This window comes from Gopherus flavomarginatus, chromosome 6, assembly GCF_025201925.1.
Source record: "Gopherus flavomarginatus isolate rGopFla2 chromosome 6, rGopFla2.mat.asm, whole genome shotgun sequence".
NCBI lineage: Eukaryota > Metazoa > Chordata > Testudines > Testudinidae > Gopherus > Gopherus flavomarginatus.
In genome coordinates, this window is record NC_066622.1 from 74,481,441 (window position 1) to 74,508,664 (window position 27,224).

General features: G+C 45.0%; 2 protein-coding genes across 6 annotated transcripts in view; one reads left to right on the top strand and one right to left on the bottom strand.

Annotated features, from left to right (window-relative positions):
• Positions 1–6,173, bottom strand: part of AP3M1 (adaptor related protein complex 3 subunit mu 1) — a 42,137-nt gene extending 35,964 nt beyond the window's left edge. The window contains exon 1 of one of the 3 annotated variants that reach the window (XM_050960234.1): positions 6,152–6,172. The gene's annotated coding sequence lies outside the window, so the exon portion shown is untranslated. Of the gene's footprint in view, positions 1–5,242; positions 5,319–6,151 lie in introns of those variants that run through there. The other 2 variants (XM_050960235.1, XM_050960236.1) reach the window with 2 other exon arrangements.
• The window catches only part of ADK (adenosine kinase), a 560,116-nt gene continuing 538,577 nt past the window's right edge, over positions 5,686–27,224 (top strand). The window contains exon 1 of one of the 3 annotated variants that reach the window (XM_050960267.1): positions 5,686–5,854. In XM_050960267.1, coding sequence (XP_050816224.1) covers positions 5,793–5,854 — 62 coding nt within the window. In that variant the 5' untranslated portion in view covers positions 5,686–5,792. Of the gene's footprint in view, positions 5,855–26,459; positions 26,566–27,224 lie in introns of those variants that run through there. The other 2 variants (XM_050960264.1, XM_050960265.1) reach the window with 2 other exon arrangements.

Genomic DNA, 27,224 nt, shown 5'->3' on the forward strand with positions numbered 1-27,224 from the left:
GAAATATGCTTATGAATGTGAATATGTAACTGGAATATGCTTTATGCTAAAGGTCTCTTGTAAGGTATCATAAAGGTTATAAACTAATGAATATATTCCTCCCATTTGTATATATATCATTCTTGTATCTGAAGCTAGAAATATGAAGTATAACTGAGGTCCTGTTGTAATTATGCAAAGTGTGGGCCATTAATGGTTTAGAATCTTGATGGCTCCCAGTGACTAGGACAATTGGTTGTAAATGGTTTATTTACCTGTAAGCCTTCCTGTGTACATGTGGGCCAGCCCCGGAAGAATGGAGACTAGAGGGTCTTACAGTGACACGGTCACATAATATTGGAATCCAACTTAATCCTTGTCCTTTTCCACTGATGAGGGAGGGACAGGGACAAGCACACACAAAATATATCCGGCCCCCCACCCCCCGTGCCAAAGCTATAAAAAGTGGTGGAGCAGGACAAAAGGGGCTGCCAGTCATGAGAAAACTCCTGCTTAACACTTGAAATGTCTGCTGCATCCATCAAAGACTGTACACCAGGGGAAATGATTGGGCCTAGACTAGGAAGGGATCTAGTCTGTGAAAGAAGCTTATTGGAATATCTTTAAGGGTGAGCTATTACGTGTAATCAGTTTCTTAACGTATTAGGTGTAGACTTGCGAGTTTGTTTTATTTTGCTTTTGTGACTTACTTGGTTTTGTCTGTTGGTACTTGACACCACTTAAACAAGTTATTAAGTATAAAAAATTGGATTTATTAATAAAGCCTAGAGAAAGATGCACAGCTGTTTGTTCCCCATGGCATTAATCACTTACTCTATCAGTGTTATAAAGGGCGGACAATTTATGAATTTACCCTATATAAGATTTATACAGAGTAAAAACAGATTTATTTGAGGTTTGGTTCCTATTGGGAACTGGGAATTTGGGTGTTGGAGACAGAACCTGCTGAGCTGTTTTCACTTAAAGCCTGCTGCTTTAGGGACGTGGTCCAGACCCTGGGTTTGTGTTGCAGCAGGCTAGTGTGTCTGGCTCAACAAGAAAGGGTTCTGGAAGTCCCAGGCTGGCAGGGAAAACAGACTCAGAGGTAATTTCAGCACATCAAGTGACAGTCCCAAAGGGATCTCTGTGATGGAACCTGTCACACTCCCTAGCACGCCAGTCTGCCTAAAGGCCAGCACCTGCGCTTTGCTTTTTCTGAGAGCGCTATGAACAACGTACGGCCAAGAGTTACTACACAGATCTTTTTAAGCAAGCACATTTACTCTTAAGGTAAAAAAGCATTACTGAGACAACGCAATGAGAGACAGATTTAAACACAGGAGTTATCCAGCAGTCTTACAGGGCCCTACAACCCTTTGCAAAGGCTGGAGGCCCCACCCTGGAGAGAAAGTCCTGTCCATTTGCTGGCTCAGAAAGAAAGCCATGGGTCTGTCTAAATACAGCCTTTATGCCAATAGCCCTTCCTTTGTCTGTTCTCTGTGGAATCAAATTTGAACCAGTATATGCAGCCTCTGCCAGGGGTAGGATGTCTGTGGAGGTGTTTACAATCTAATTGATGCAATCACCCTTCCTTGTTTTTAGTTCCTGGAGCTGTATACACAGTCTCTGGCTCACAGTGATGTCAACTTAATACAATATGGTCCTCAAAAATATTGCGTGGAGATGTAGTATCTGTCAGAGCATTATCCTCCCTCGGCTCAATTCTCAATACCTCCATTTTGGGCTCAAACTTACAAGGTCCCTAGTGTCTCCTGCAGAGGTACTATGCACTCTCAACCCTCTTCAGACCCACTTTTCAGGGAACGGTCTTGTTTCTATGTACCATTCCTCCATCTTCAGTTCATCCCTCAATAATGCTCCCAGAAGCAGAAAATTAACACTTGCCACAAGGAAAAGTTTAGCGTCACAGGGGTAGTGGTGTTAGTCTGGATCTGTAAAAGCAGCAAAGAGTCCTGCGGCACCTTATAGACTAACAGACGTATTGGAGCGTGAGCTTTCGTGGGTGAATACCCACTTCGTCGGATGCATGTAGTGGAAATTTCCAGAGGCAGGTATAAATAAGCAAGCAAGAATCAGGCTAGAGATAACGAGGTTAGTTCAATCAGGCAGGATGAGGCCCTCTTCTAGCAGCTGAGGTGTGAACACCAAGGGAGAAGAAACTGCTACCTCAGGCTCCTATCAATGCTTAGCTGCCCCTAGTTTAAGCACTGTATTACAAGATATTTAACACACACAAACCCACTGGATAAGTCACTATTCTTCCCATAACTTTTGCAGCACATAAACCAGATGTTGCAGAGGCCATGCCAACTATTAGTTTAGGTTTTGTAAATACTTAAACACATTCCCCATCTCCAATGTCAAGCTAGGATATTTATTTCTTTTAAACATTTACCTGCAGCGTTTATAACTGAAACTTTGCTGTGTTGTGGTTAGTTCATAAGAAACTGGCTCATCTAAAGTATACAGCTTAAACAGCAATTAGATTTTTAGCAACTTCTCCCACTTTTCATAGCATTGCTATCAGTATCAAACTGACAAGCTTTTGTCACCCTTATTCATGTTGACTAGCACCATACTCCTTACAGACCTATTGATTTTAGAGGCATTCTTATATGGATGAAGTCCACTGCTTTGCAGAAAGGAGAGTAAAAAGCCATAGTGCCACTCAAGTGAGTTGTATTTTGAGAGATGTGTGGAATTCAGATGGGGCATAGATCTTGTGCTAGCCTTCTGGACAGCAGTGGACGTCACCCAATGTGAGTTAGGATCACAGGATTAAAAATAAAAACATTTTTCATGCCTATGTGGAATTATCTACATACAGATAGGTGGGAATCTGCTTTTGCCACTTTTCAGAGATCTGAGTGTTTTCAGTTACAAAATAGAGCATACTACAGCTTAAATCCTTGATTGTTAGAGTCAAAACCATTTGAGTTCTATTTTGGTAAATGGAAGAGGTTGTATACTGTTCTTAGCCTGTTACTGTAAACAAGATTATTTTTCTGTTACATCTCAAGTCTTTCACTTCGTATCTACCAGTTTTAAATTTGACTGTACTCTTTGGAGGAGAATTATGTCTCCTACTGTTTTACCTGCATTATGCATATATTTCATGTTATAGGAGTCTTGCATGATGACCCAGCACATGTTTAAAGAGCACTTTCACAGCAGATTTAACAAATAGTAAAGAAGGTACCAATGTGAGATTTCTAAAGATAGCTATAGCACTTGACCCAACATTTAAGAATCTGAAGTGATGTCCAAAATCTGAGACCAACAAGGTGTGGAGCATGTTTTCAGAAGTCTTAAAAGAGCAACACTCCAATGCAGAAACTATAGAATTCAAACCATCAAAAAAGAAAAATCAGCTTTCTGCTGGTAGAATCTGACTGAGATGAAGAAAATGAAAATGCGTCAGTGCGCTCTGCTTTGGAGTGTTATCGAACCCGTCATCAGCATGGACACATCCTCTAAAATGGTGGTTGAAGCATGAAGGGACATATGAACCTTTAGCCCATAAGGCACATAAATATCTTGCTCTGTACACTTTGTATTTTGTGTTCTAATTGAAAATATATTTTAAAATGTAGAAAACATTCAAAAATATTTAAATAGTATTCTTATTGTTTATCGCACAATTAACTTGTTTATCACGGGATTAATCGCTTGCCAGCCCTTAAAAGTCTTTTAAAATGTTGACTATAAAGCAATTTAACAGTTTAGAGAATCTTTTTACTGAATCATTTGTGTACAGGGAGAGAAAAATGGAACGTTTAAGTTAATAATTCATTTGCATTACTAACCATTTAAATGCAACACACTATGAATTCTATAAAGACAACAAGGGTAGCCCAAGAGCCAATTCAAGAGGCAGGCTTTTTTTCTCTCTTTTAAAACGCTTATGGAGGAAGAAGCTGGCTGAGTGCAGGATACATAATGAAAATATATGTTCATACAGAGTGGTGTAAAGTATTGGAGGAAGGAAAAGCCACTCTGCATGCAAAACAACATGTAGAACTGGTAGATACAAAGTGGTAGATACAAAGACTTATTTTAAAGAAAGTCCTTACTTGAAGTGTGAAACAGACTATTAAAATTGAAAGAATTTGCTTTTCTATGCACATTTACGTCTTGCTCAGTTCAGACAATAAAAACAAAACCAACACTCCACATAACTCTCAAATGAGCGTTTAAGCACAGTGCAAACCAAAATGTACTTCTGCCACACACAAGTCTAGTGTTTTTATTTCTAAACTCGTTGTTAGCATCAGAGAGTCTGAATTTAAGTAAAGTCTGTTAAGAAAATTAAGCCCAAATTTGGAGCATGCGTGTATGTATACACACACACACTCTCCTATTCTCATAGTTTTTAAAATGCTATCATAAACGAGAACCTGAATATGATAAAATTGTGATAACATCATAATTAAACTCTGAAACAAACCTATTCTTGGGAGAAGAGGTTTCATACAATGACTGAAGTACAAGATCTGAGAAGCATTAGAACAGTAGCAACTCATTTTCTCTTACAGCACAGAAAGCTTCCAGAATACTAAGCTAAATCAGTGTAGTAGTAACAACAGGTCATATGAGTGAAATCGAATCTGAAAACCAAAGGCTCGCTACATAGCAAATTAAAACATAACCAGACATTAGATCTCATTACAGCACAATTTATGGAGACGAGGAAGGAATAGTTACATCGACTGAAATGTATTTTAAGTTTTTTTAAAAGTAAAGGAGTTGCTTAGTGAAACAACTGGGTCTCTGTCAGACTTTGGGTTAAGACTTTTGCACTAAAACAAGTTTAACCGGACAGGAAATATTACCCAGCAAGAATGGAAGAACTAGAAATTGACACATAAAAGATAACATACCTTCGATTTCTTCTGAAACCTCTCTCCCCACAAAAAATTCCCCCAACAGAACATAAAACCCACCTCAGCACACCTTATTTGGCTTGACGACAGCCACGATTGTGGTATTAACATAAATTCTTAGCACTTCATAGACATCATGCACTTACAAACATTAACCAGGATAAAGGTAATAAATTCTGAGATACAGAAGTGGAATGAGTGCCTGGGACTTTCACGGTCACACAAATCTATGCAGAAGAAAGAACTATGAATATCTGTTCCAAAAGTATCAGCTTCACCAACTATCATAATAACATTTTAACTTAAAAAAACCCGCAGAGACGATCCACCCCCGAACTCCGGGACTAAGACATATTCACCTGCAGATCCCGAGCCCCCGCTCACACTCAGAACAGCGACCCCACACCTCCTGAAGCAGTGGCAAATATGGCTGTGAGGACCCAACACACCCCATGTCTCCGCCCTGCCATACGCACAGGTGTTTATGTGACTGCCTTCATCCGTGCAAGACTGTATGTTTGAATCGCCTATGAATCTGTAAGAAATTATGCCACGCTGGAGCCGCTTTGAGTCTGGCAATGTGTGTATTAGCATCTGACCGCGGCGGCCAGTTAATTTAAACCAGGTCATTATTTGCATTACAAAGAACGAGGGGATTTGTATCAAATGCCCAAGGCGATATGATTCTCCAGCAATAAAGGCTGCTGGATTTATTCCGCTATTGCCAAGTTATTTTAAAAGTGGGTACTCCGCTCCTGACCAATTATTGAATCAGGCGCTATGTAGCCCACTCTGCTTCCCCCCCTCTCCTCCTGCTGCTGGCTGCTTGTTGCCCTGGTTGGAAGCTGAACTGCTGCTGCGAGAGGATCGAGACGAGGCCGGGCTGCGCGCCTGCTAGATACACTGAGCATGAAGATGGCAGCGGAGGAGCCACAAGCCAAGAAGCCCAAGCTGGAACAAAACCAACTTAGGTAACAAAGCGAGAGAGCGAGCATGAAAGTCAGCGTCACCCCGAGAATGTGCATGAAAGCGGGCAGCAGGGAGTGTTTGCTACTCAAGGATTCTTTTGTAAATCTCCCTCTGCCCCGGCTAAAGGTTAACCACGTGCTGTTCAACTAAGTGCAGCCTGAAAGTCACCCCCAGCAGGGACGTACAGACACAGTAGACCAGAACGGCAATTGTGTTACTGTGTAGCTGGGGGTACTTGGGAAGCCCCTGTGCGACAATACAATAGAACAATTTAATGTGCTTGTGAGTAGTACAGTTACCTGCTTCTCCGTAGCCGGCGCACGTTGTCAGTTCCTGGGTTGCTTTCTGTAAAATGCAATATATCCAGCCCAGGCACTTTAACACTGCGGTAGGCGCAGATTACCTTGTAACCGTTGAATATGTTGTTATAGGATTTGTGTGTTTCTGTAGGATTCTTTGATTACACTCGTTACCTGTGGCTGAGGACCGGCGTACTCTGACACTAATCCCGGGCTAGTTAAAATAGTCCCAGGGAGGAGGGTTCTCTAGTGAATGTGTTCCTGGTATAATATTTAGTTCCTTTCCTCCCCCTGTGAGTAGGTACCGGTACGTTGCTGGATTGTTTAGGTTGCTATCTGGGGGTATTCCTTCTGCCAAACCCCGAGTCCTTCATGTTATCACCATTGCACACTAACGTATTCCAATCCAGGAGACAAATGTCAGTGAGTTGAAAATCGTAGCACAAAGGACAATGAGAACTTTGTTTTAAGCAGTCGGGTTGATCTTTCGGTACGCCGGAGTTGTGGGTTTGCAATATCTCTTCATACACGTGGTTGTATCATACATGCTGCCTGCGGTCTTGCTCTGAACTCCATGCATTTGGCGGAGAATCGAAAATCAGAGTCATGTGCCGTGAGGGGGAAGAGGATCGTTACACTTTCCTTCTGTCACGTGTAGCCGGATTTTATATAGAACTAGATTATGTCCCTCCATGAAACCCTTTAGGCATAAGTACCTAGGCACTTAGGTTCTTCCTATCATTTCAGCCCCCAGCAGACAGCAGTGAAAGAAACAGTGTCCTCTTGAGGAAATGGACAGTAGGAGCTGCAGAGGAGAGGAAAATGCCAGTCCTTGCTAGTTCATTCAATGACAGATAAGGACACAGCTGCTGGGTGCCAGGAAGGAGAGCACTACTGTTAAGCCTGGAGATAACTTCCTCACAGCTGCGTGGGGAGGCATTTGAGTAGTTAATGTTTTTCCCAGGAATTGAAATTAGGGGGAGGTGTTCAAATTTACAGCAGGGGTGATGGCTGATAAGGAGGGCTGGATTAACCTTTTGTCCGCCCCCCCAGGGGGCAATGGAGCATGGTGCAGGGGGATCGGTCCCGGAGTGAGGGGCCAGATGGGGCAATGGGACATGGCATAGCAGGGGTGGCCCGCTCCGCCCAGCCCAGTGCAAGGGCACTATTTATAAACCGGTAGTTGCCAGATGCACAATGGCTTGCCCACTCCTGTGCTGCCAGCATGCTCCTTCTCTCTGGGCTGGGCCCATGTTGTGCCATACAGCCCCCCTGCCCAACACCAGAACACTCCCCTGATTCCCTGTGGCAAGAGCCCCCTGGACCTGCTATGCCCAGCACCCCTGCAACAAATGCACAGCACCCTGCACAACACCATAACTGCCCAGCACCCCACACAGAATCTCCACTTCCTAGTGCCCCAACACACAAATCTTCCCTGCCCCCTCACAGCCCAGCACTGCCCCCAGGTCCTCCAGAGGCCCACTCCCCTACATCCTGCCTCCTGGCCCCATGCACTGGCCCTGCTGAGATGTGACTGTGTCTGCCAGGTGGAGCTGCCAGTGCAGCCAGGGCTGGTCCTGGGGCAGGGAATCACTCCGGACCCTCGGGAGTAGGGCGATCAGCCAGGCCAAGGCCTGCCCTGCTGGGGCTCTCTCAGGACCCACTTGCCTGGAGAGGCCCAGCCAAGCCCCCACACTGTTTCTCTCCCCCACCCCCACCTGGCTGAGACTGGCCAGGCTTGTGCATCAGTCCCAGGTGGCTCAGCTCCAGGAAGACAGGTGGGGGCCCCCCAGGTGGTGGAAAGCAGAGACTATCTGGAGCCAGAGATGCACTGGGGTCCAGCCAGGAGGCTGAGAGAAGCTAGTGGGCGGGGTCAGGGATTGGAGAGGAGCCCTCGGCTGGCTAGCTGGCTGAGAGGAGCATGTGGGGGGCGGGGCAGGGGAGGAAGCTGGGGGGGAAGCCAGCAGGCTGGTGGAGTCTCAGGGCACAGCGCAAGCAGAGCAGGACGGAGCTCCTTATGAGCATGGGCCCAGCTCCATGGCGCCAGTGGCACCATTGTAAACCCGGCACTGCTGACGAGGGGTAAGATTGTGAGGATGAAGGTGGCATGATAGTAAAAACTGAAAAATGTTTCACAACCATTTTATTAGATTTAACTCATGTTTTAAAATTACACAAATTAAAGTTGGCTACTGAAGCCTACTATGAAGCATTACATCTCATCCTTCTTGGTTTCTTGTAATTTTGCACAGCTCTGTTAATGAACATCTTGAATGCAGTGCATTCATCTTTGCTGGCTTCTCTTGTGTCTGGTACTGCCAGTCCTTCATGATATGCTCCTGATCAGGCAGAAGGTGACTCCTTTCAGAACAGAAAATTCTATTCAAAGAGAAAAAAGAATGCTCAACAGTAGCTGTTATGACTGGGAGTAGCAAGAGATGGATTCCTACTTCTTTTATCCCAGGAAATATAGCACAAAGATTAGGTTGAACCACTAGTGATGATAAAGAAGAAGTTGAAATCAAATCTTCATTTGTTCGTCTTATGATATTCCACTCTGTTCAAATTCTTTATTCTGTCCTGATCACCTGGCAGCCCCATTGCTGGTAGTGCCTCACTCCACTTAACTGTTGGTGTTTTATAAGACAGGCATCTGTAAAAGCTACATAGAGGTTAAGTAGAATCCAGAAGTTGCTGTTGCAGATTTGTAAGAATCACATCTGTGTATTTTTCAGCTGTCTTAACAAACACATCTTGTCCTCTTCACTTAAGGAGTCAATATAAGTGCCTTAATTAGTCAACTTTTCAATTGAAGTAATTGTTTCTTCCATTATGTTTTCAATGTATAGAGCTCTGAAATAGCTTCTAATGGTGGCAAAGATCTGCTACTGTTGTAGCAGGTGCCTGGATGGCATTGTTTAATGACCCAAGTGGTTTCAACAGTAGACTTACAAAAGAGAGAATGGCAATAATTTTCTCTGAACTTAGTAGTAAAAGTAGTCTCACTACTTAGATCCGTCCCATCTCAGTGGATACTTTCCAAAGCCAATAATAATGGTTTCAGTAATTTTAAGACAACAGGCTTATGAGAAAGCCAGCGGGTTTTCCAGGTTGGAGTCATTTGAACTTCAGTCCCAGTGTATCTTCTGTTTTTTCCAAGACTTTTGGACTCTTGCTGAAAAAAAGAAGACATTAAATTTATGGCTTTTTAAATGTCTTTTGAAGATTTGCAGCTCGTACTAGTGCTAATTGGAGTAGATGGCCTCCGCAACATATATAGGAGAGATTAGGGTTACGTTTTTCTCCGAGCAAAGCTTGTACTCCACTATATTTTCCAGAGAAGCTTGTAGCTCCATCAAATGCATAAGCAGCCATCTGTTTGGGGTTCAATTTATAAGCATATAACTCTTCGAAGATGTGGGTTGTCACAGATGCAGCTGATGTGTCTTCTATAATCTGAACATCTAGAAATGCAGCTACTGGGCTACCACTGACATCAAGATAACATATGCAATGGCTTAATACTTGATGCCCATTTGCATTGGTGCATTCATCAGCCACGTATGCACATTTTCTGAATGCGGTGAGAGAGTTCTTCACTTTTTCAACTGCTGAGTTTTTCACTGTTGCACTGCATGCTTCTAACCAGTCAGTTGAGTTGCTTGCAGAAGGATAGTGAGCATTTGCCGGTCTTGGTTGGAATCAGTGTCCCACTTCACGATTAACAAGTGACCATGCACTTAACATTGGCCTCCAGTTTGTAGTGTGTGGTATCTCTTGCTGAAATAGAAAGAATGATGCGACAGCCATGTTCTCATAAACTGTGTTGTGTCTCCAGCATCCTTAACAGCCTTATTAAGTACTTCGGAAAATTAGTTTTGACAGTGCCTGGCTTCTAAGGCTTTCTGCATGTCGATGCCGTCCAGAGGCTTGGTATTTTGCAGCCATTTCACATAGGTTGTCAGCATTCGTTTGCTGATCAGTTTGGCAAACAAGCTCCTCCACTTTTACTATATAAATCAAGAGTGCGCAAACTTTTTGGCCTGAGGGCCACATCGGGTTTTGGAAATTGTATGGAGGGCCCCCTGATGGACCCCCCAGACTCCTGGCCCATCCAACCCACCCCCCCGTTCCCTAATGGCCCCCCTGGGATCCCTGCCCATCCACCCCCCTGACCCCGCCCCGGAACTCCCCCCCCAACTGCCCTGTGCTGCCTCATCCAACCCCTCCTGTCATTCCTGACTGCCCCCCTGGGACCTCTGCCCCATCCAACCACCCCTTCTCCCTGACTGCCCCCGGAACCCCTGCCCGCCTCCACCCCCCCATCCAACCCCCTGGGACCCCTGCCCCCATTCAACCTCTGTTCCCTACCTTCTGACTATGCTGCCCTCTATCCACACCCCCGCTTCCTGACCACCACCCTGAACTCCCCTGCCCTCTATCCAGCCCCTCCCGCCCCCTACCCCCTTACTGTGCTGCTTGGAGCACTGGTTGCTGGCGGTGCTACAGCCACGCCACCTGGCTGGAGCCAGCCACGCACAGTGCAGTACAGAGCACCGGGTCAGGCCAGGCTCTGCAGCTGCACTGCTCCAGGAGCTTGTTGCCCCCGCTGCCCAGAGCATTGCGTTGGCAGTGCAGTGAGCTGAGGCTGTGGGAGGTGGTGGGGAGAAACAGCAGGGGAGGAGCCGGGGGTGAGCATCCTGGGCCAGGACCTCAGGGGCTGGGCAGGAGGGTCCCGTGGGCTGGATGTGGCCCATGGGCCGTAGTTTGCCCACCTCTAATATAAATCAGTGGTACACCCACATCTTGAATTACTGCTTGCATTTCTGGTTGCCTCATCTCAAAAAAGTTTCATTGGAGTTTGAAAAGGATTAGAAAAGGACAACTAAAATTATTAGGGGTATGGAACAGCTTTCATATGAGGAGAGATTAATAAGACGGGGACTTTTCGGCTTGGAAAACAGACTAAGGGTATGTCTACACTTACTTACAGAGTTTTTGCGCTGTGAGTTTCACTGGTGATAGGGAACTGGTGAAAGAAAAGCGCTGCTCTGTGTATTCACTCAATTCCTCAGGCATCAGAGGGTACGTCTTCACTACCCGCCGTATCAGCGGGTAGCAATCGATTGCTCGGGGATCGATATATCGCATCTCATCTAGACGCGATATATCAATCCCTGAACGCGCTTATATCGATTCCGTAACTCCACCAACCCGAACAGAGTTGCAGAATCGACAGGGGGCGCCGCGGACATCGATCCCACGCTGTGAGGACGGTGAGTAATTCGATCGTAGGTACTTCGACTTCAGCTACGTTATTCACATAGCTGAAGTTGCGTATCTAAGATCGATTTTCCCCCGTAGTGTAGACCAGCCCAGAGAGTGTTTACACGAGCAGCTCTTCCAAGGCTGATGAGAGCAGCTCTGTAGGGCAGCTATCCTACAGTGCAGCTCTCTCAGTAGGTCTTGTGGGAAGTGGAGGGTGAGTGGAAGGCATTCTGGGTCCCTGCTCAGTGCCCCATGCTGCCCTGCTTCATGTCTCAGAAGCCCCATTACTTCCTGGTTTCTGCCCTGGCATTTTTTTTAAAACCTCCTGCTATCTGGCTGCTTTTGCCTGCTGCATCTACAAACAAAGGGAAAGGGAGCTTTGTTTCCTTAAAGTAGTTCTTAGCATGAACAGAGACGGGGAATCCAACACTCTGCTCATATAGCTAAACACAGCAAACTGCATCTTAATCAGATAAAAGCAGATACACTTATATTTTAAAATGAAACATACCACATGTAATCCAATACTTCAGTAATAAAGTATATTAAAAAAAACTGAGAGGGCAATCTATTGTGACTGACAATCAAAGGATGTAACACAGACCGAAGAAGGGTTGAAAATTTACCGAGCAGCTACTAGCTGGAGGTCAGCAGGAAAGATGGGATGCCTCTTCCAGCATGGTCAAAGGACACTATCAAACGGGAAGCTCAAAATGCATGTTTTTCCCCTCAAATGGTGCTTTGCCTGGAATCTGGTGCTCCTTCACCTCCCCCTTTAACATCCATCTGCGGCTAGTTGTTGTCTATCAAATGTAAATTTTCCCTCCTCAGTCAGTCATTCTCAGGGTATGTCTACACTACGAAATTAGGTTGATTTTATAGAAGTCAACTTTTAGACATCGATTTTATAGTCGATTGCATATGTCCCCATTAAACGCACTAAGTCAGCAGAGTGCGTCCTCACTACTGTGGCTAGCATTGACTTACGGAGCGGTGCACTGTGGGTAGCTATCCCACAGTTCCTCCAGTCTCCATCACCCATAGGAATTCTGGGTTAAGCTCCTAGTGCCTGATGGGGGAAAAACACTGTCGCGGGTGGTTTTGGGTGCTTGTCATCAGTCGCCCCTCCCTCTGTGAAAGCAACAGCAGATAATCGTTTTGTGCCTTTTTTCCTGGGTTACCCGTGCAGATGCCATACCACGGCAAGCATGGAGCCCACTCAGCTCACCATCACTGCTGCTATTGTAGGCAAGTCTACTGTGGGGGCTGCTGTGATCCAAGTAACCAATGCAACCATTGACATTCTGTTATCAAGGGTAGTGACTATGGGAAATGTGTGGGCCTTTTTAGATCCATCAAGGTGCCTGGACAGACATGCCTATCCTCCTCTTAGAGCACCAAATGAGAGCTAGAGACTCCAGGTCATTCTCTTCTTTAAGTTTCATCTCATGGAGATTCAGTCCTGCCTGGAATATCATGTGAACTGGAGGCTTCTGCCTCAGGCTGCTCTCCCAGCTGGCAATACCATGCGGTTGCACCTACCCCAGACTACCCCTGGCTCTCTCTCATGGCTCAAGAAGCCTGGACAGTAGTAAGAAGCAGTTCAACTATAGGCTGAGCAAGTGCAGAATGGTGATAGAATTTTCCCTTCGACGTTTAGAAGCTTGCTGGCGCTGTTGGTCAAACCTCAGGGAAACCAACATTCCTACTGTTATTGCTGCTTGCTGTGCACTCCATAATATCTGTGAGAGTAAGGGGGAGATGTTTATGGCGGTGTGGGAGGTTGAGGCAAACCGCCTGGCATCCGATTTTGAGCAGCCAGACACCAGGTTGATTAAAAGAGCACAGCAAGGTGCGCTGCGCATCAGAGAGGCTTTGAAAACCAGTTTCATGACTGGTCAGGCTTTGGTGTGACAGTTGTGTGTGTTTCTCCTTGATGCAAACCTGCCCCCTTTGTTGATTATAATTCCCTGTAAGCCAACCACCCTCCCCCCTTCGAAATAAGGTAACTATTGTTTTGAAACCATGCATTCTTTATTAATTTAAAAAAAAATGAGATAACGGACAAGGTAGCCTGGGTAGGGTGTTAGAGGAGGGAATGACAGGGCCACATTGCTTATTGTAGCCACACTAAAAATCAAACTGTTTGAATGACAGCCTTCTGTTGCTTGAGCCATCCTCTGGAGTGGAGTGGCTGAGTGCCCGGTGCCTCCCCCTACGCGTTCTTGGGTGTCTGGGTGAGGAGGCTATGGAACATGAGGAGGAGGGGAGGCAGTTATACAGTGGATGCAGCGGGGGTCTGTGCTCTTGTTGGCTTTCCTGCAGCTCCAACAGACGCTCCATCATGTCTGCTTGCTCCCCCATTAGCCTCAGCATTGCGTCCTGCCTCTGCTCTTTGCACTCACTTAATTCTTTCCTGGCTTCTGCCACTGAATGCTTCCATGCATTAAGCTGTGCCCTATCAGTGCAGGAGGGCTGCATGAGCTTGGAAAACATGTCATCATGAGTGCATTTTTTTCACCTTCTCATCTGCGATAACCTCAGGGATGGAGATGATAGGGAGCGTAGAAACATACTATGGTCTATGATTCTTGGGGGACTGCATGGTTGCCTGTGCCGCTGAGTTTGCCATGCTGACCAAACAGGAAATGAAATTCAAACTTCCTGGGGCTTTCCCTGTGTTCCTGACTAGGGCATCGGAGTTCAAAGTGCTGTCCAGAGCAGTCACAATAGCTCCTGGAGGTCAATAACATTGATTTGTGTCCTCACTACCTCAAATTCGACCTGGCAAGGTCGATTTTAGTGCTACTCCCTTCTTCGGGGAGGAGTATAGAAGTTGATTTTAAGAGCGCTGTAGGTCAACGGAATGGGGTTGGTTGTGTGGACACATTCATTTTTAAATTGACCTAACGCGGCTAAATTCAACCCAACCCTGTAGTGTAGACCAGGCCTCAGTCATTATTTTTGCTATTCTTAATTTCCAAAAATAGAATTAACTACAGAATAAGCCTAGTAATGAAACAATGTGGATCATCGTTAATGCTGTATCAAAACGAGATATAAAGTCCATAATAGTTGTTCCATTGTATACAATTAAAGGGTGCCTATAGACTTGACTGTTGCATGTTATATGTGGGGTGGTTAAACCTTAAACTGAACTAGAAGCTGAAGTTATTTACATAAAACAGCAGCTTGCTTGGCACACACAATATCTTGTAAAAACAATGAGGAGCACGTGTGGCACCTTAGAGACTAACACATTTATTTGGGCATAAGCTTTCGTGGGTTAAAACTCACTTCATCAGATGTATGGAATGGAAAATACAGTAGGACTAACATGGCTACCACTCTGAAACCTGTAACAGTATTTTGTGATAAGGCTATTGCACTTTTGCCCTGAGATCTCCACTGGGTGCCAATTGACTTCTCAGCAGTGTGTAAACGGCATTGTTTATGACATAATAAAGCCTTAAATGATCTGGGACCTACTCGAGAGACTCTCTTCCTGTGACAGATTTCAGTAAGATTAGAGTTTTAATAGGTCTGCTGACTGAAGATTGCTTTGTAGGAGGTGGGGAGAAGAAAAGCACTGCTGCTTGTTTGGTTTTGTTTTGTTTTTGGGGTGGTGGTTGGTTGTTTGGTTTTTTTTAACATTGTGCTTTTAATTGATTTCAGGATACCCAGAGCCTGGGATAGATGATGATTTAAGTTGTCTTGGGGGGAGGGGGAGAGAGAGAGAGAGTGTTTATAGAAAAAACTAAACAAACAAACAACTGTAATTAACTAGTATTTAGGATCTAATCAGAATGGTTGCTGCAAAGGAATATCATGCCTCACTAAACTTTAGAATGCTTTGAACTTGTCAGTAACTAGCTGATACCCCCAAAATGGATGGCATTATTTATTTAGGCTCTCAAATGGTCTGATCTTTGACCAAGTTCCTCCGTATCAGATTACTAAAAGAAACACAGTAGTCATGGGGTCAGAAGCAAAATATTGTCAGGGATCAAAAATTGGCTCGGAAACAGAAAACAAATAAATGGTCCATTGCCATCATGGCAGAAAGTTAGTGGTGCAGTGCCACATGATTCTGTTCTCAGACCAGTGTAGCTTAATATATTTATCACTGATCATGGAAAAAGGACTGAGCAGTGAGATGGTAAAATATGCAGATGACACAAAATTATGTAGGTTATCCAAGTCTACAGAGGACTGTAAGGAACTTCAGAAAGACCTAACCAAGCTAAGTGAATGGGCAACATGATGGCATGTCAAATGAAACTCAGTGCATGGGAAGGAAAAATTTGAACTACTCATACACCTTATTGGATTCTAAATGAACTTTACCAACTCAGGAAAAGGACCTGGGCAACACTGTGGACAGCTCAAGGAAGACCTCTGTTCATTGTACAGCTGTGGCTTAAAAAAAAAGGCAAACAAAAAGGATGGGGATGGAGGATAATACAGAAGATACGTCATTGCATAAATTGCAATATATGGCATTGCATAAAGTTTTGCTGAGATTATAAAATTTGAAAATTCCTCTAAAAAAAATTCTCTCTATATATGTGTATATGGAACAGGCAAATGAACAACTTCCTTGGGAGCTCTTCCTAGCGAATGCCATTCTTTCCTGTGATAAAGTCATGTCAGCTATATTATCATTTTTCTGTGGATGCTCTGCATCTCTTATATTGATTGGAGGTCATGATGTAGTTGACAGTTTAAAGAAATTGCTTTGTCTACATGTAGAATAGGTAAGCATTGAATTTTGGCATTGGTATTAAAGTAAAAATACAAAGCACAATACCCTCCTTTCTCTATTAGTATTAGGCAACTTATTCTCCTTATCCCTGGTATGCACTACGAGTGGATCGAATTTAGCAGTGTTAGATCGATTTAACCCTGAACCTGTCCACATGAAGAAGCAATTTTTGTCGACTTAAAGGGCTCTTTAAATCAATTTCTGTACTCCTCCCTGACAAGGGAATTAGTGCTGAAATTGACATCGCTGGGTCCACTTTAGGGTAGTGTGGACTTAATTTGACGGTATTGGCCTCCGGGAGCTATCCCAGAGTGCTCCATTGTGACTGCTCTGGACAGCACTCTCAACTCAGATGCACTGGCCAGGTAGACAGGAAAAAGCCCCAGGAACTTTTGAATTTCATTTCCTGTTTGATCAGCATGGCGAGCTGATCAGCACGGGTGACCATGCAGAGCTCATCAGCACAGGTGACCATGCAGTCTCAGAATCACAAAAGAGCTCCAGCATGGACTGAACGGGAGGTACTGGATATGATCGCTGTTTGGGGAGACGAATCTGTGCTATCAGAACTCCGTTCCAAAAGATGAAATGCCAAAATATTTGAAAAAAATCTTTAAGGGCATGATGGATAGAGGCTACAACAGGGGACTACAGCAGCCGCGTGAAAATTAAGGTGCTCAGGCAAGCGTACCAAAAAGCCAAAGAAGCAAACAGCCACTCCAAGTCAGAGCCCCAGACATGATGCTTCTATGATGAGCTGCATGCAATTTTAGGGTGGCCCCCCCCCACTACCTCACCCCTGTCCGTGGACACCTGAAAGGGGGGAGTCTCACGCAACAGGGATGAGTATTTTGGGGATGAGGAAGATTAGGAGATGGAGGAGGAGGAGGTTAGCGCACAGCATGCAAGCGGAGAAACCATTTTCCCCAACAGCCAGGAACTGTTTATCACCCTGGAGCCAATACCCTCCCAACCACAGACCATGAAGCTGGAGAAGGCACCTCTGGTGAGTGTACCTTTGTAAACATAATGCATGGTTTAAAAGCAAGCATGTTTAATGATTAATTTGCCCTGAAGATTTGGGATGCATTTGCGGCCAGTACAGCCCCTCCTTTTAAATGGCCAACCCAATCGGTGCATAGTATGGGAAAGGAGGGTACTGCTGTTTATAACCACATGTTATGAAGGTTGAAGAAGCTGAAAGACTATGGCTTACTATGGCTGCCTGCAAGCCAAATTCTGTTGCCTGGCCCTGCATGTGTGATCTCTCACACCAAACTGGCAGGTTCTCAATATAAGAGGCAAAATGTGACCTTGTACCAAAAGCACATGTGCTATGTAATGTTAACAGCTTGGTTCACCATGAAAGAGTCTACCCATTGTTCTCTAAAATGTGTCTTTTTAAATACTACTCTCCCCTTTTTCCTCTCGCAGCTGCAAAAGTTTCAATGCTCCCCCTGTCATCTCCGTCCCAGAGGCTAGCGCAGATAAGAAGGCGAAAAAACCGCACTTGTGATTAAATGTTCTGTGAGCTCGTGCAGTCCTCCCACACTGAAAGAGCTCCGCAGAATGCCTGGAGGCAAACAATGTCAGAGTCCAGGAAAGCAGAAAATGAATGCAAGGACAGGAGGGACAAGCAAGATGAGAGGTGGTGGGAGCAAGAGGAGAGGTGGCGGCAGCACAATGAGAGGAGACTGGATGCAGTGCTGAGGCTACTGGGGGATCAAACTGATATGCTCCGGCATCTGGTGGAGCTGCAGAAAATGCAGATGAGCACAGACCGCCGCTGCAGCTCCTGTGTAACTGCGTGCCCTCCTCCCCCAATTTCCATAGCCTCCTCACCCAGATGCCCAAGAATGTGGGGGGCTCTGGCCACCCAACCACTCCACCCGAGAGGACTGCCCAAGCAACAGAAGGCTGGCATTCAATAAGTTTTGAAGTGCAGTGTGGCCTTGTCCTTCCCTCCTACCCTCATCCACCACCCCACCCGGTGCTTCCTGCTTCACCCACCCCTTCTGGGCTACTTTGGCAGTTATCCCCATATTTGTGTAATGAATTAATAAAGAATGCATGATTCTGAAACAATAATGACTTTATTCCCTCTGCAAGAGGTGATCAAAGGGGGGAGGGCAGTTGGCTTACAGGGAAGTAGAGTGAACCAAGGGGGTGGGTTTCATCAAGGAGAAACAAACAGAACTGTCACACCGTAGCCTGGCCAGTCATGAAACTGGTTTTCAAAGCTTCTCTGATGCGCAGTGTGCCCTGCTGCACTCTTCTAATCGCCCTGCGCGTAATCAGCAGCCAGGCGATTTGCCTCAGCCTCCCACCCCGCCATAAACTTCTCCCCCTTACTCTCACAAATATTGTGGAGCACACAGCAAGCGGCAATAACAATTGCAATATTGGTTTATCTGAGATCTAACAGAATTAGTAAACTGCGCCAGTGTGCTTTTAATCATACAAATGCACATTCTACCACCATTCTGCACTTGTTCAGCCTATAGTTGAACAGCTCTTTACTACTGTTCAGGGTGTATGGCTTCATGAGCCATGGCATTAAGGGGTAGGCTGGATCCCAAGGATAACTATATGCATTTCAATGTCCCCAGCAGTTATTTTCTGGTCTGGGAAGTAAGTCCCTTTCTGCAGCTGTTCAAACAGACCAGAGTTCCTGAAGACACGAGCGTCATGTACCTTCCTCGGCCATCCCACATTGATGTCAGTGAAACGTCCCTTGTGATCCACCAGTGCTTGCAGCACCATGGAAAAGTACCCCTTGCAGTTTATGTACTGGCTGCCAAGGTGGTCTGGTCCTAAGATAGGAATATGTGTTCCGTCTATCACCTGACCACAGTTAGGGAATCCCATTGCAACAAACCCATCCACTATGAGCTGCACACTACCCTTGATAGCAATAGCTTAGTGATTGTGTTGGCTGCTTGGATCACAGCAGCCCCCACAGTAGATTTACTCACTCCAAATTGATTACCGACTGACTGGTAGCTGTCTGGCGTTGCAAGCTTCCAGCGGGCTATCGCCACTCGCTTCTCAACTGTGAGGGCTGCTCTCATCTTGGTATTCTTGCACTTCAGGGCAGGGGAAAGCAAGTCACAAAGTTCCATGAAAGTGCCCTTACACATGTGAAAGTTTCACAGCCACCGGGAATCATCCCAGACCCACAACACTTTGCGGTCCCACTAATCTGTGCTTGTTTGCCTGACCCAGAATCGGCATTCCATGGCATGAACCTGCCCCATTACACCATGATGTCCAAATTGCCAGGGCCTGTGCTTTGAGAGAAATCTGTGTCCATGTCCTCATGACTATCATGATTGCGCTGTCGTCGTCTCCTTTCCTGCTTTTGCAGGTTCTGGTTCTGCACATGCTGCAGGATAATGTGCAAGGTGGTTACAGTGCTCACAACAGCGGTGAGCTGAGCGCGCTCCATGCGTGCCATGGTATTGCGTCGGAAGGAGAGCAGGAAAGCAGCATTGCAGCAGAAACAGTAGATGACGATGGATGCCATGAGAATAGATATTTATACTGAACGACGAGAGGATCTGCGAGGTGGATTGTGGTACCAGGAGAGCAGAGTTGCAGTGGAAGTGGTGAAGGATAACGGTTAGCACCGCGCACATTTCCCGAGGACCCGGAAGCCCATGACAGAAAACATGGAGAAATTCACTGTCGAGGCAATAGCAGCAGAGCAGAGTTGCTGCAGAAACTGTGTCTGACGATGGTTTGCAGTCCTACTGCACCGTCTGCTGTCAGCAGCACCCGGACGCAACAGCGGTGGTGTTGGTGAGCTGTGCTGAGCGGGCTGCATGCTTGCTGTGGTGTGGCATCTGAAGAAGAGCAGGAAAGGAGAGTTGCAGTGGAAGCGATGTATGACGATGACGATGGTTTGCAGTCCTATTGCACCATCTGCTGCCAGCAGCATCCAGGACATAACAGCAGTGGTGTTGGTGAGTTGAGCTGCGCAGGCTGCATGCTTGCTATTGTATGGCGTCTATGTGGAAAAAAGGCGCAAAACGATTGTCTGACGTTGCTTTCACGGAGGGAGGAACGACTGATGACATGTACCCAAAACCACCCACGACAATGTTTTTTGCCCCATCAGGCACTGGGAGCTTAACCCACAATTCCAATGGGCGACGGAGACTGTGGGATAGCTACTCACCATGCACCGCTCTGTAAATTGATGCTAGCCACAGTAATGAGGATGCACTCAACCGACTTAATGCGCTTAGTGTGGACATACGCAGTCGACTGTATACAATCCATTTCTAAAAATTGACTTCTGTAAAATCGACCTAATTTAGTAGTGTAGGCATATCCTTAGACTAAGTTATCAAGCACACAATTGTTAATGGTTTTTAGGAAAAGTTGTTGCTCATAATTAAAGTTGAATTTGGGCCCTAGTCTATTTGACATGTACAAAAAATGCAAAGTTTTTTATTAATGTTACTTTACAGTTAGCTTCTTTGCTAAGTTACTTGTATTTCATGCATTTTAAAATTATTCCCTTTCCAGACTTCTTTGAAGTAAAGGAAGATTGCACAATTTTAGGGGAGAGGTTTTATTGTGTCTTCTTTCAGCTACCAATCCAAATAAACTAGACTGTAAACTAAATTGGTTTCTTAAATAAACTCCAATAAATTTTCTATCTAGAAGTGAGCAATTCATTTTGTTTCACTTCTCTTGCTTTTTTTCATTTCCTCCTACCCTCTTTTATTTCTGTCTTTTGCTTTTAACCCCTCAGATCTGTGCATCTTTTTCCTTCCCAGATCCCCTTGGAGGGCCCAATTATGCAAACAGGTAAGCAGGTGCATAACTTCGCTCATATGACTATTCTCACTGGCCTCATGGGCACTGACTTCAGCATGGCTCTGTGCAGAGGCGTGACTGAATGTATTAGCTTGCAGTATTGGGTCCTGAAAGACAGATAAAACCAATAAGTATATTGTTGACAGATGGAAATTTAGGGAGTAATATTATACAACACTCTTTTTAGAAAGATGAGCAGAGCACAAAGGTGCTATGGTTTCATTCTATGAGGGAATATGAGCAACAAACTTTCCTCTGTCTGCTGTTTGGACATAAATATACATATCCTCCGAAGGAGTTAGTTGACTGGCCAACTGAAAAATGCAAGCATTATAATGATGAAGGTTCTGTTTCACATTATGCAGTTACTTAATTCTATAATTAGTAGTTAGGGCCCCACATATCATTGCTCAAAACTTGAAGTAATCATGCTGGAGTTGTCAGAACAAAAAATATCCAGTGCAATTTTTATTCTTGTCCATTATCAGATTGGAACAGAGACTTATTTATTTTATTGTTTATTTAAATAATATATTTATTTCATGCTGTGTGTGAAGGGATGTACAAGCACTTTGGGGGTCACCGAAAAGAACTCTCTTGAGCTATAACCATCCACATTTCCCCTCATTGTCTACACTGTTTCTCTGGGTCCACTGTTCCCAGCAAATATGCAGTTTTAATAATAAATTCTGAAATTCAGTTGGATTCTTCCCAGGTCTTTTGTGAGTTCCTTTCTATCTAACTGGTCTGGGGCAGAAGGAAGGCAGCTGGGTTGCATTACTCATCTAGTCAGGTCAGCTGATCTTACCTACAAATAAACTTGTAAAGTAACTAGAAAGAAAGGGGGGGTGGATTTCCCCCTGCTTCCTCTTTTGTGTGGAAGTTGTTGGAGAGTCAATGTGGAGAAGTAGCAAGTGTAAAAGAAGCTGTTGGCTCTAGGGCTTAATTTTGGTTTACTCTTTTATTATTTGCGTATAGAGTGTGCATAACTGTATTACAGAGAGCTATAGCTTGTGATTCAGGGTTGTGATATTGAATTTGAGTTATTGGGGAGTGAGGAGGAAATAAGCCATGTTTGTGGGGTGTAACAGAGTCCTGGCTAGGAGAAACAAGCCAGGCCCTTGTTAGCCCTGTTCCAGGGGAAGAAAGTTAGTAGTTGGGCTGGCTGAGGGGCCCTAATTACCAGCGTGGGTCCACCTGCAGGCCTGGGTAGTCAGCCTGCCCTATAAAGCTGGCTAGGAAGCAGGAGGAGATAGGAAAAGGAGGAGTGTGGGCTCTAGATCCTTGTTGGCTGGGAAGTTAGTAGTCTCCCAGAGTGTTGGTCTCTGTAAATAATAGGTGGTGGAAACGGACACAAACAATAAAAGGATATGGGTGCTGCACTTCAGTTGGTCTTTGACTGCATTTGTGGAGGGGCCAGGAGGAGGCACTGCTACATGGGGGTTTTGTCCACTTATACAGAGATGGTTCACAGGTACAGTAACTCCTCACTTAACATTGTAGTTATGTTCCTGAAAAATGTGGCTTTAAGTGAAATGATGTTAAGTGAATCCAATTCCCCATAAGAATTAATGTAAATGAGGGGGTTAGGTTCCAGGGAATTTTTTTCACCACACACACACTGTATTTGTTTTAAACAAATTATTTAATAGTGGTACATAGTGATGATGATTGAGAAATTTGGTTGAGGTGGATGAGTCAGAGGGTGGAATATTTCCTAGGGAATGCCTTACAGCTAAATGATGAACTAGCAATTGACTGGGCCCTCACGGGTTATCTCTCACACTCTATAAGGCAGCAGGAATGGAGGGAGGGAAGACAGCATCGCAGACAGAGACACACACACACACTGTGTGAGAGATGTGCATTTCCCCTTTAAGTACACTGCTTGCTTGCTGAGACTGCAGCTGCTGCCAGCAAGCTCCCTCTGTCCTGATTATGTGTCCCCCCTGCTCTATGGAAGATGGGGTAAATGGGGTGCAGAGGGAGGGGGAACACCTTGACATTAGCCCCCCTTTTCCTCCCCCGCTCCACACAGCAAGCGGGGGTCTCGGGGAGCAGCTCCAAGGCAGAGGGCAGGAGCAACACATTGCAGTGGTGGGGAGGGATAGCTGCAATTGCTAGCCTGCTGCTGCACAGGGAACTTAAAGGAGTGGGGAGCTGATGGGGGAGCTGCTGGTCCACCCTGGTTCCAAACCCCCCACAAGCTAGCTGCAACGGGCTGCTCTTCCTGCAAGCAGTGGACAAAGCAGGCAGCTGCCAAACAACTTTAAAAGGGAGCATTGCACAACTTTAAATGAGCATGTTCCCTACATTGATCAGCAACGAAACAACGTTAAGGGGGATGACTTTAAGTGAGGAGTTATTGTGTCTTCAACTGTCCTTGGAGCCTTCCCCACCAGGATCCTGCTCTGCACACACATAAGAGTCTGCCATGTGGATCCAATTCTAGGACTGGGGAATGTATTGCTAACAAAAAGGTGGTTAACTGATGTTTCTAACAGAAGTGTAGGAAAACAGTATCCTGTTGAAATAGATTAGTATTAACCTCACTAGGGGTATATGAATATTACAAGGCATCCCCCTCAAAACTCACCTGCATATTATTATTTTTTATGAAAATCATAAATTAGATACTTTGATACAGAGTAATTCATATCTTTACAAATGTTGATACAAGGATATGCAGGTTAGGTATGTTTCAAAAATATATTTTCCTCCTATGCCTGCATGCAACCAAGTAGCAGGCTGATTATATGAAGAAAATTCATTCTGAAGGTCCCTTTTCTGTGAAAGTGGTGCACTTGATTAACTTTGAATAGCCCCTCTGAGTACACACTGTGTGTGTAAAGTTGTGTGTGTGTGTCTTTATCGGGTCAGGACTTTGGAAACTGATACTTACTTGACCCTCATCACCACAGTATCCTTTATAAGTGTTATGGGTTATTTTTCAGTAAGGTCAAAGTTTGCATTTTTATTTATTTTTTTTAATCCTAGATAAAGAGACAAACTATGAAAGTTGAGAATAGAGCTAGGTGAAATTTTTTTCAGCAAAAAAAATACAGATTTGGCAAGCCTTTCACATTTTTTAAATATCTCTGTTTCAATACTAATTTCCTTTGTTTTTATTTTAAAAAGGCTCAGTCAAATCAAACCTTTTTCATTTTTCATCAAACAATGTTTCCTTTAACCCAAAACTATTTTTTTTAAGTGCCAGCGAACCAAAAAAACAAAAACCAAAAGAACTATTGTTCACACAATTCTAGTTGAGAGAGATGACTATTCCGTTTATTCTTGGAAGAAAGGCAGGCGATCTTCTCTCCATTCCTTTCCCCTTTGTTGAGTGTACCTAAGAAATATGTAAAGGGTGCACTTCCCCCCCCCATTCTTTCCCTGTTCTTTTTCTCTATTCCTCTCTCCATTGGCAATCACTCAGCTTGATAAAATCTCACTCACCTCACTGTGGTATCTGAACTGCTATCAGATAATTAAAGAAATAAAGCACACTTTGGTTTGTCACTCTCCTATTATTCCTGAATAACAATCCACATAAAGTGTTTCTTGGTTTGTAATAGATTGAATAACCCAGATAAGAGAGAGGTACTGAACTAATTTTCAGAAGTTGTACCTAAGATGTGTATAAGCAACTCATGTCTTTATAAAGAGCCAGCAAAACTAAAAAAGATGGAATTAGAGATATGTATTTTGCCTTTTCTAAGAAGGAAAACACAGAATTGTTGCAATTCTAAACAGAAAAAAATTCCATTTGAAGTAATCCACAGTTTATATGATAGAGAAGGTAACTATGAATAGGTAATAGACTAACTTTATAAATGTGAATGAAACCACCTGTCAGCTATTTTAGATGGGACTGGAGACTTTAATGGGGTCCTATGCCTGGAGGTGGTGGTCCTAGAGCTACTAAGGTGTAGGATGACCAGATATCCTGTTTTTAAAGGGACTGTCCTGCTTTTGGGACTTTTTCTTATATAGGCACCTATTACCCCTACCCCCTTTCTTGTTTTTTTCAGTTGCTATCTGGTAACCCTACTAAGGTGGCTATAAGCCACCTCAGAATTCCGTTTACACAAGGGAAATCCCCCCAGTGGCTTTCATTCTGGCTGCCTTGCATAGTCAGAGGTACAAAGTGGGCTCAAGGGTTTGGCCCTTTGACTTCCAAAGGGAAGAGCAGAATGATAAAATTAGTGTAGACTGCTGTCTGCAATTTGATGAAAACTCAAGTGGTTGAACAGATTTCCTTTTATTAGTACAACATGTGATCCATAAAATTGTTGTCAGAAAAGCAGTTCTGGAAGAATTGCAATGGAAAGTTAGAACACAACATCTTGTAGTTCTCTAGTACAGAATTATTGGCAGATAAATGTTATAATATTTATGATTAGAATAAGAAATATGAACTTCTCGCTGTCCACCCTTCTTCCTGCTGCTTGCCTCCCTACGTGCCTGCTCACCCCACTTGCCCTCCTGCCTCACCTCCCTGTCCGCCTCCTCACAATTTTATCGAAGTGCAGGATCCCCCAAAGCATGGGGCCCGTGGTGGTCTCACAGGTTCACCGTACCCAAAGGACAGCTCTGGGGGGGGCGGTGGGAAGAGGGAAATCAGTCTTGCCAACTCCTACAATATTTGGTGTAGTTTCTTAGAGCCCCTAATCCTGAAATTGCATGAATGTTTCACTTCTTGATTACCTGCTTGTTGTTGAATGTCTCTTGTGGTCACTGTTGCAGAGGAAAGCTGGACGCTGACCTAAGTGCATCTTAACGGCTCAAAACCAGCAACTAAGTTAAAATAACCCAGTCTGTATTGGGGGGGGGGAAACCATCCGGTTATTTTAAGGCCACTCTGATGAGTTGTGGGATGGACCCGCCTGATGATTCTGGAACACGCAGGCTTGGCACTAGTGTGGGGCATAAATAGCTTTTGGAAGTAAGGGCAGGACCTCAAAGATGCGCACAGGCACCCTCCTGAGGGAACATGATCTGGCTCTGGGAGTGTAGGGAGGCACAGTAATTGTGAGGGTCATATAGAGGAGGGTCCCTTCCCACCGCCCCGTACACTTCGTGGCCATTTTTAATATGGGCAGAAAGATCGCTGTAAAATAACCCCTTTAACGTGGTGCATTGGGTGTGGGTTTTAAAGGTGGGTGGCAGTTTACGTGAGGGTGTGTCTGCCCACAGTAAAGATGGCGGATCACGTCCGGTAACTGCCTGGTCTCGTGCGCCTCGGGGGCACGGCGCGAGCCCTCAACTTGCTCCCGGCCGATGCACGAGTACTGCTCCCCCTCGCCTCAGTCTCTTCTTCTCGTAGGGGTGACGCCCCGGCTCGGTGTCAACCAATCGCTGCGGGTGCGTGTGTGTGTGGGCGGGGCTGCCGGCAGGGTGAGTGGCCAAGCTGCATAGGGCTGCTCAGTGAAGATAGAGGGAGCTGAGTGGCGGCTGCGTTGTTGCTGCAGGGGTGTTTGTGTGCGGCCGCTGCTGCGAGTGGGGAATCCTCCTTCCAGGAGGGCGCGGAGGGAACCATGCCAGTTCTCAGGTAGTGCATAGGCGTTGATGCTGCTGTGGCTCGCCCCCACCCTCCCCGCGCGGCCACTAGGGCAACGGGCTGCTGTTTGAGGCGTGCGTTGACTTATTGCCTCTGCCTAGACTTGGGATGGCTTAGTTTCATTGCCTTCCCCGATGGTGTGGGCTTGGGGTGGCTTAGTTTCCCCATTCCCTCCCCTCCCTTTTCCTCCTGTTCTGGGTGGGAACGACGCTATTTTACCACCTTTCCCCCCGCTCCCCCCCCCCCAGTCCATAGCCAGTTCATTTGGTGTTTGACATCCCTCCCACTGGGAACTCTCCCCCCACAACTTTAACTATTTAAGTGTTGTCTTTTAATCAGATGCCAATTATCTGTATGTTGCAAAAAATATACCAATATTATGGGCCCTTATTATTTATGTGGCACCATGAGTGTGCTGGATGGTTAACAGACAAGTACACTGCCCTGAAGTATCTTGTCTATTACACTCCCACCTATGATTTAACAGGGTTTGGTTGAAACAAAATTAAAAGCCTATCTAATATGAAAGCAAACTACATGCCTCTCTACATCCTGGTGCTCTACTTCTCTTGGACACTAGCTGGCAAAGTAAAGTGGTGTTTAGTCTGAAATTGCTCTAAATCTTTGCAGTGTTTAATAATATGTTGCAC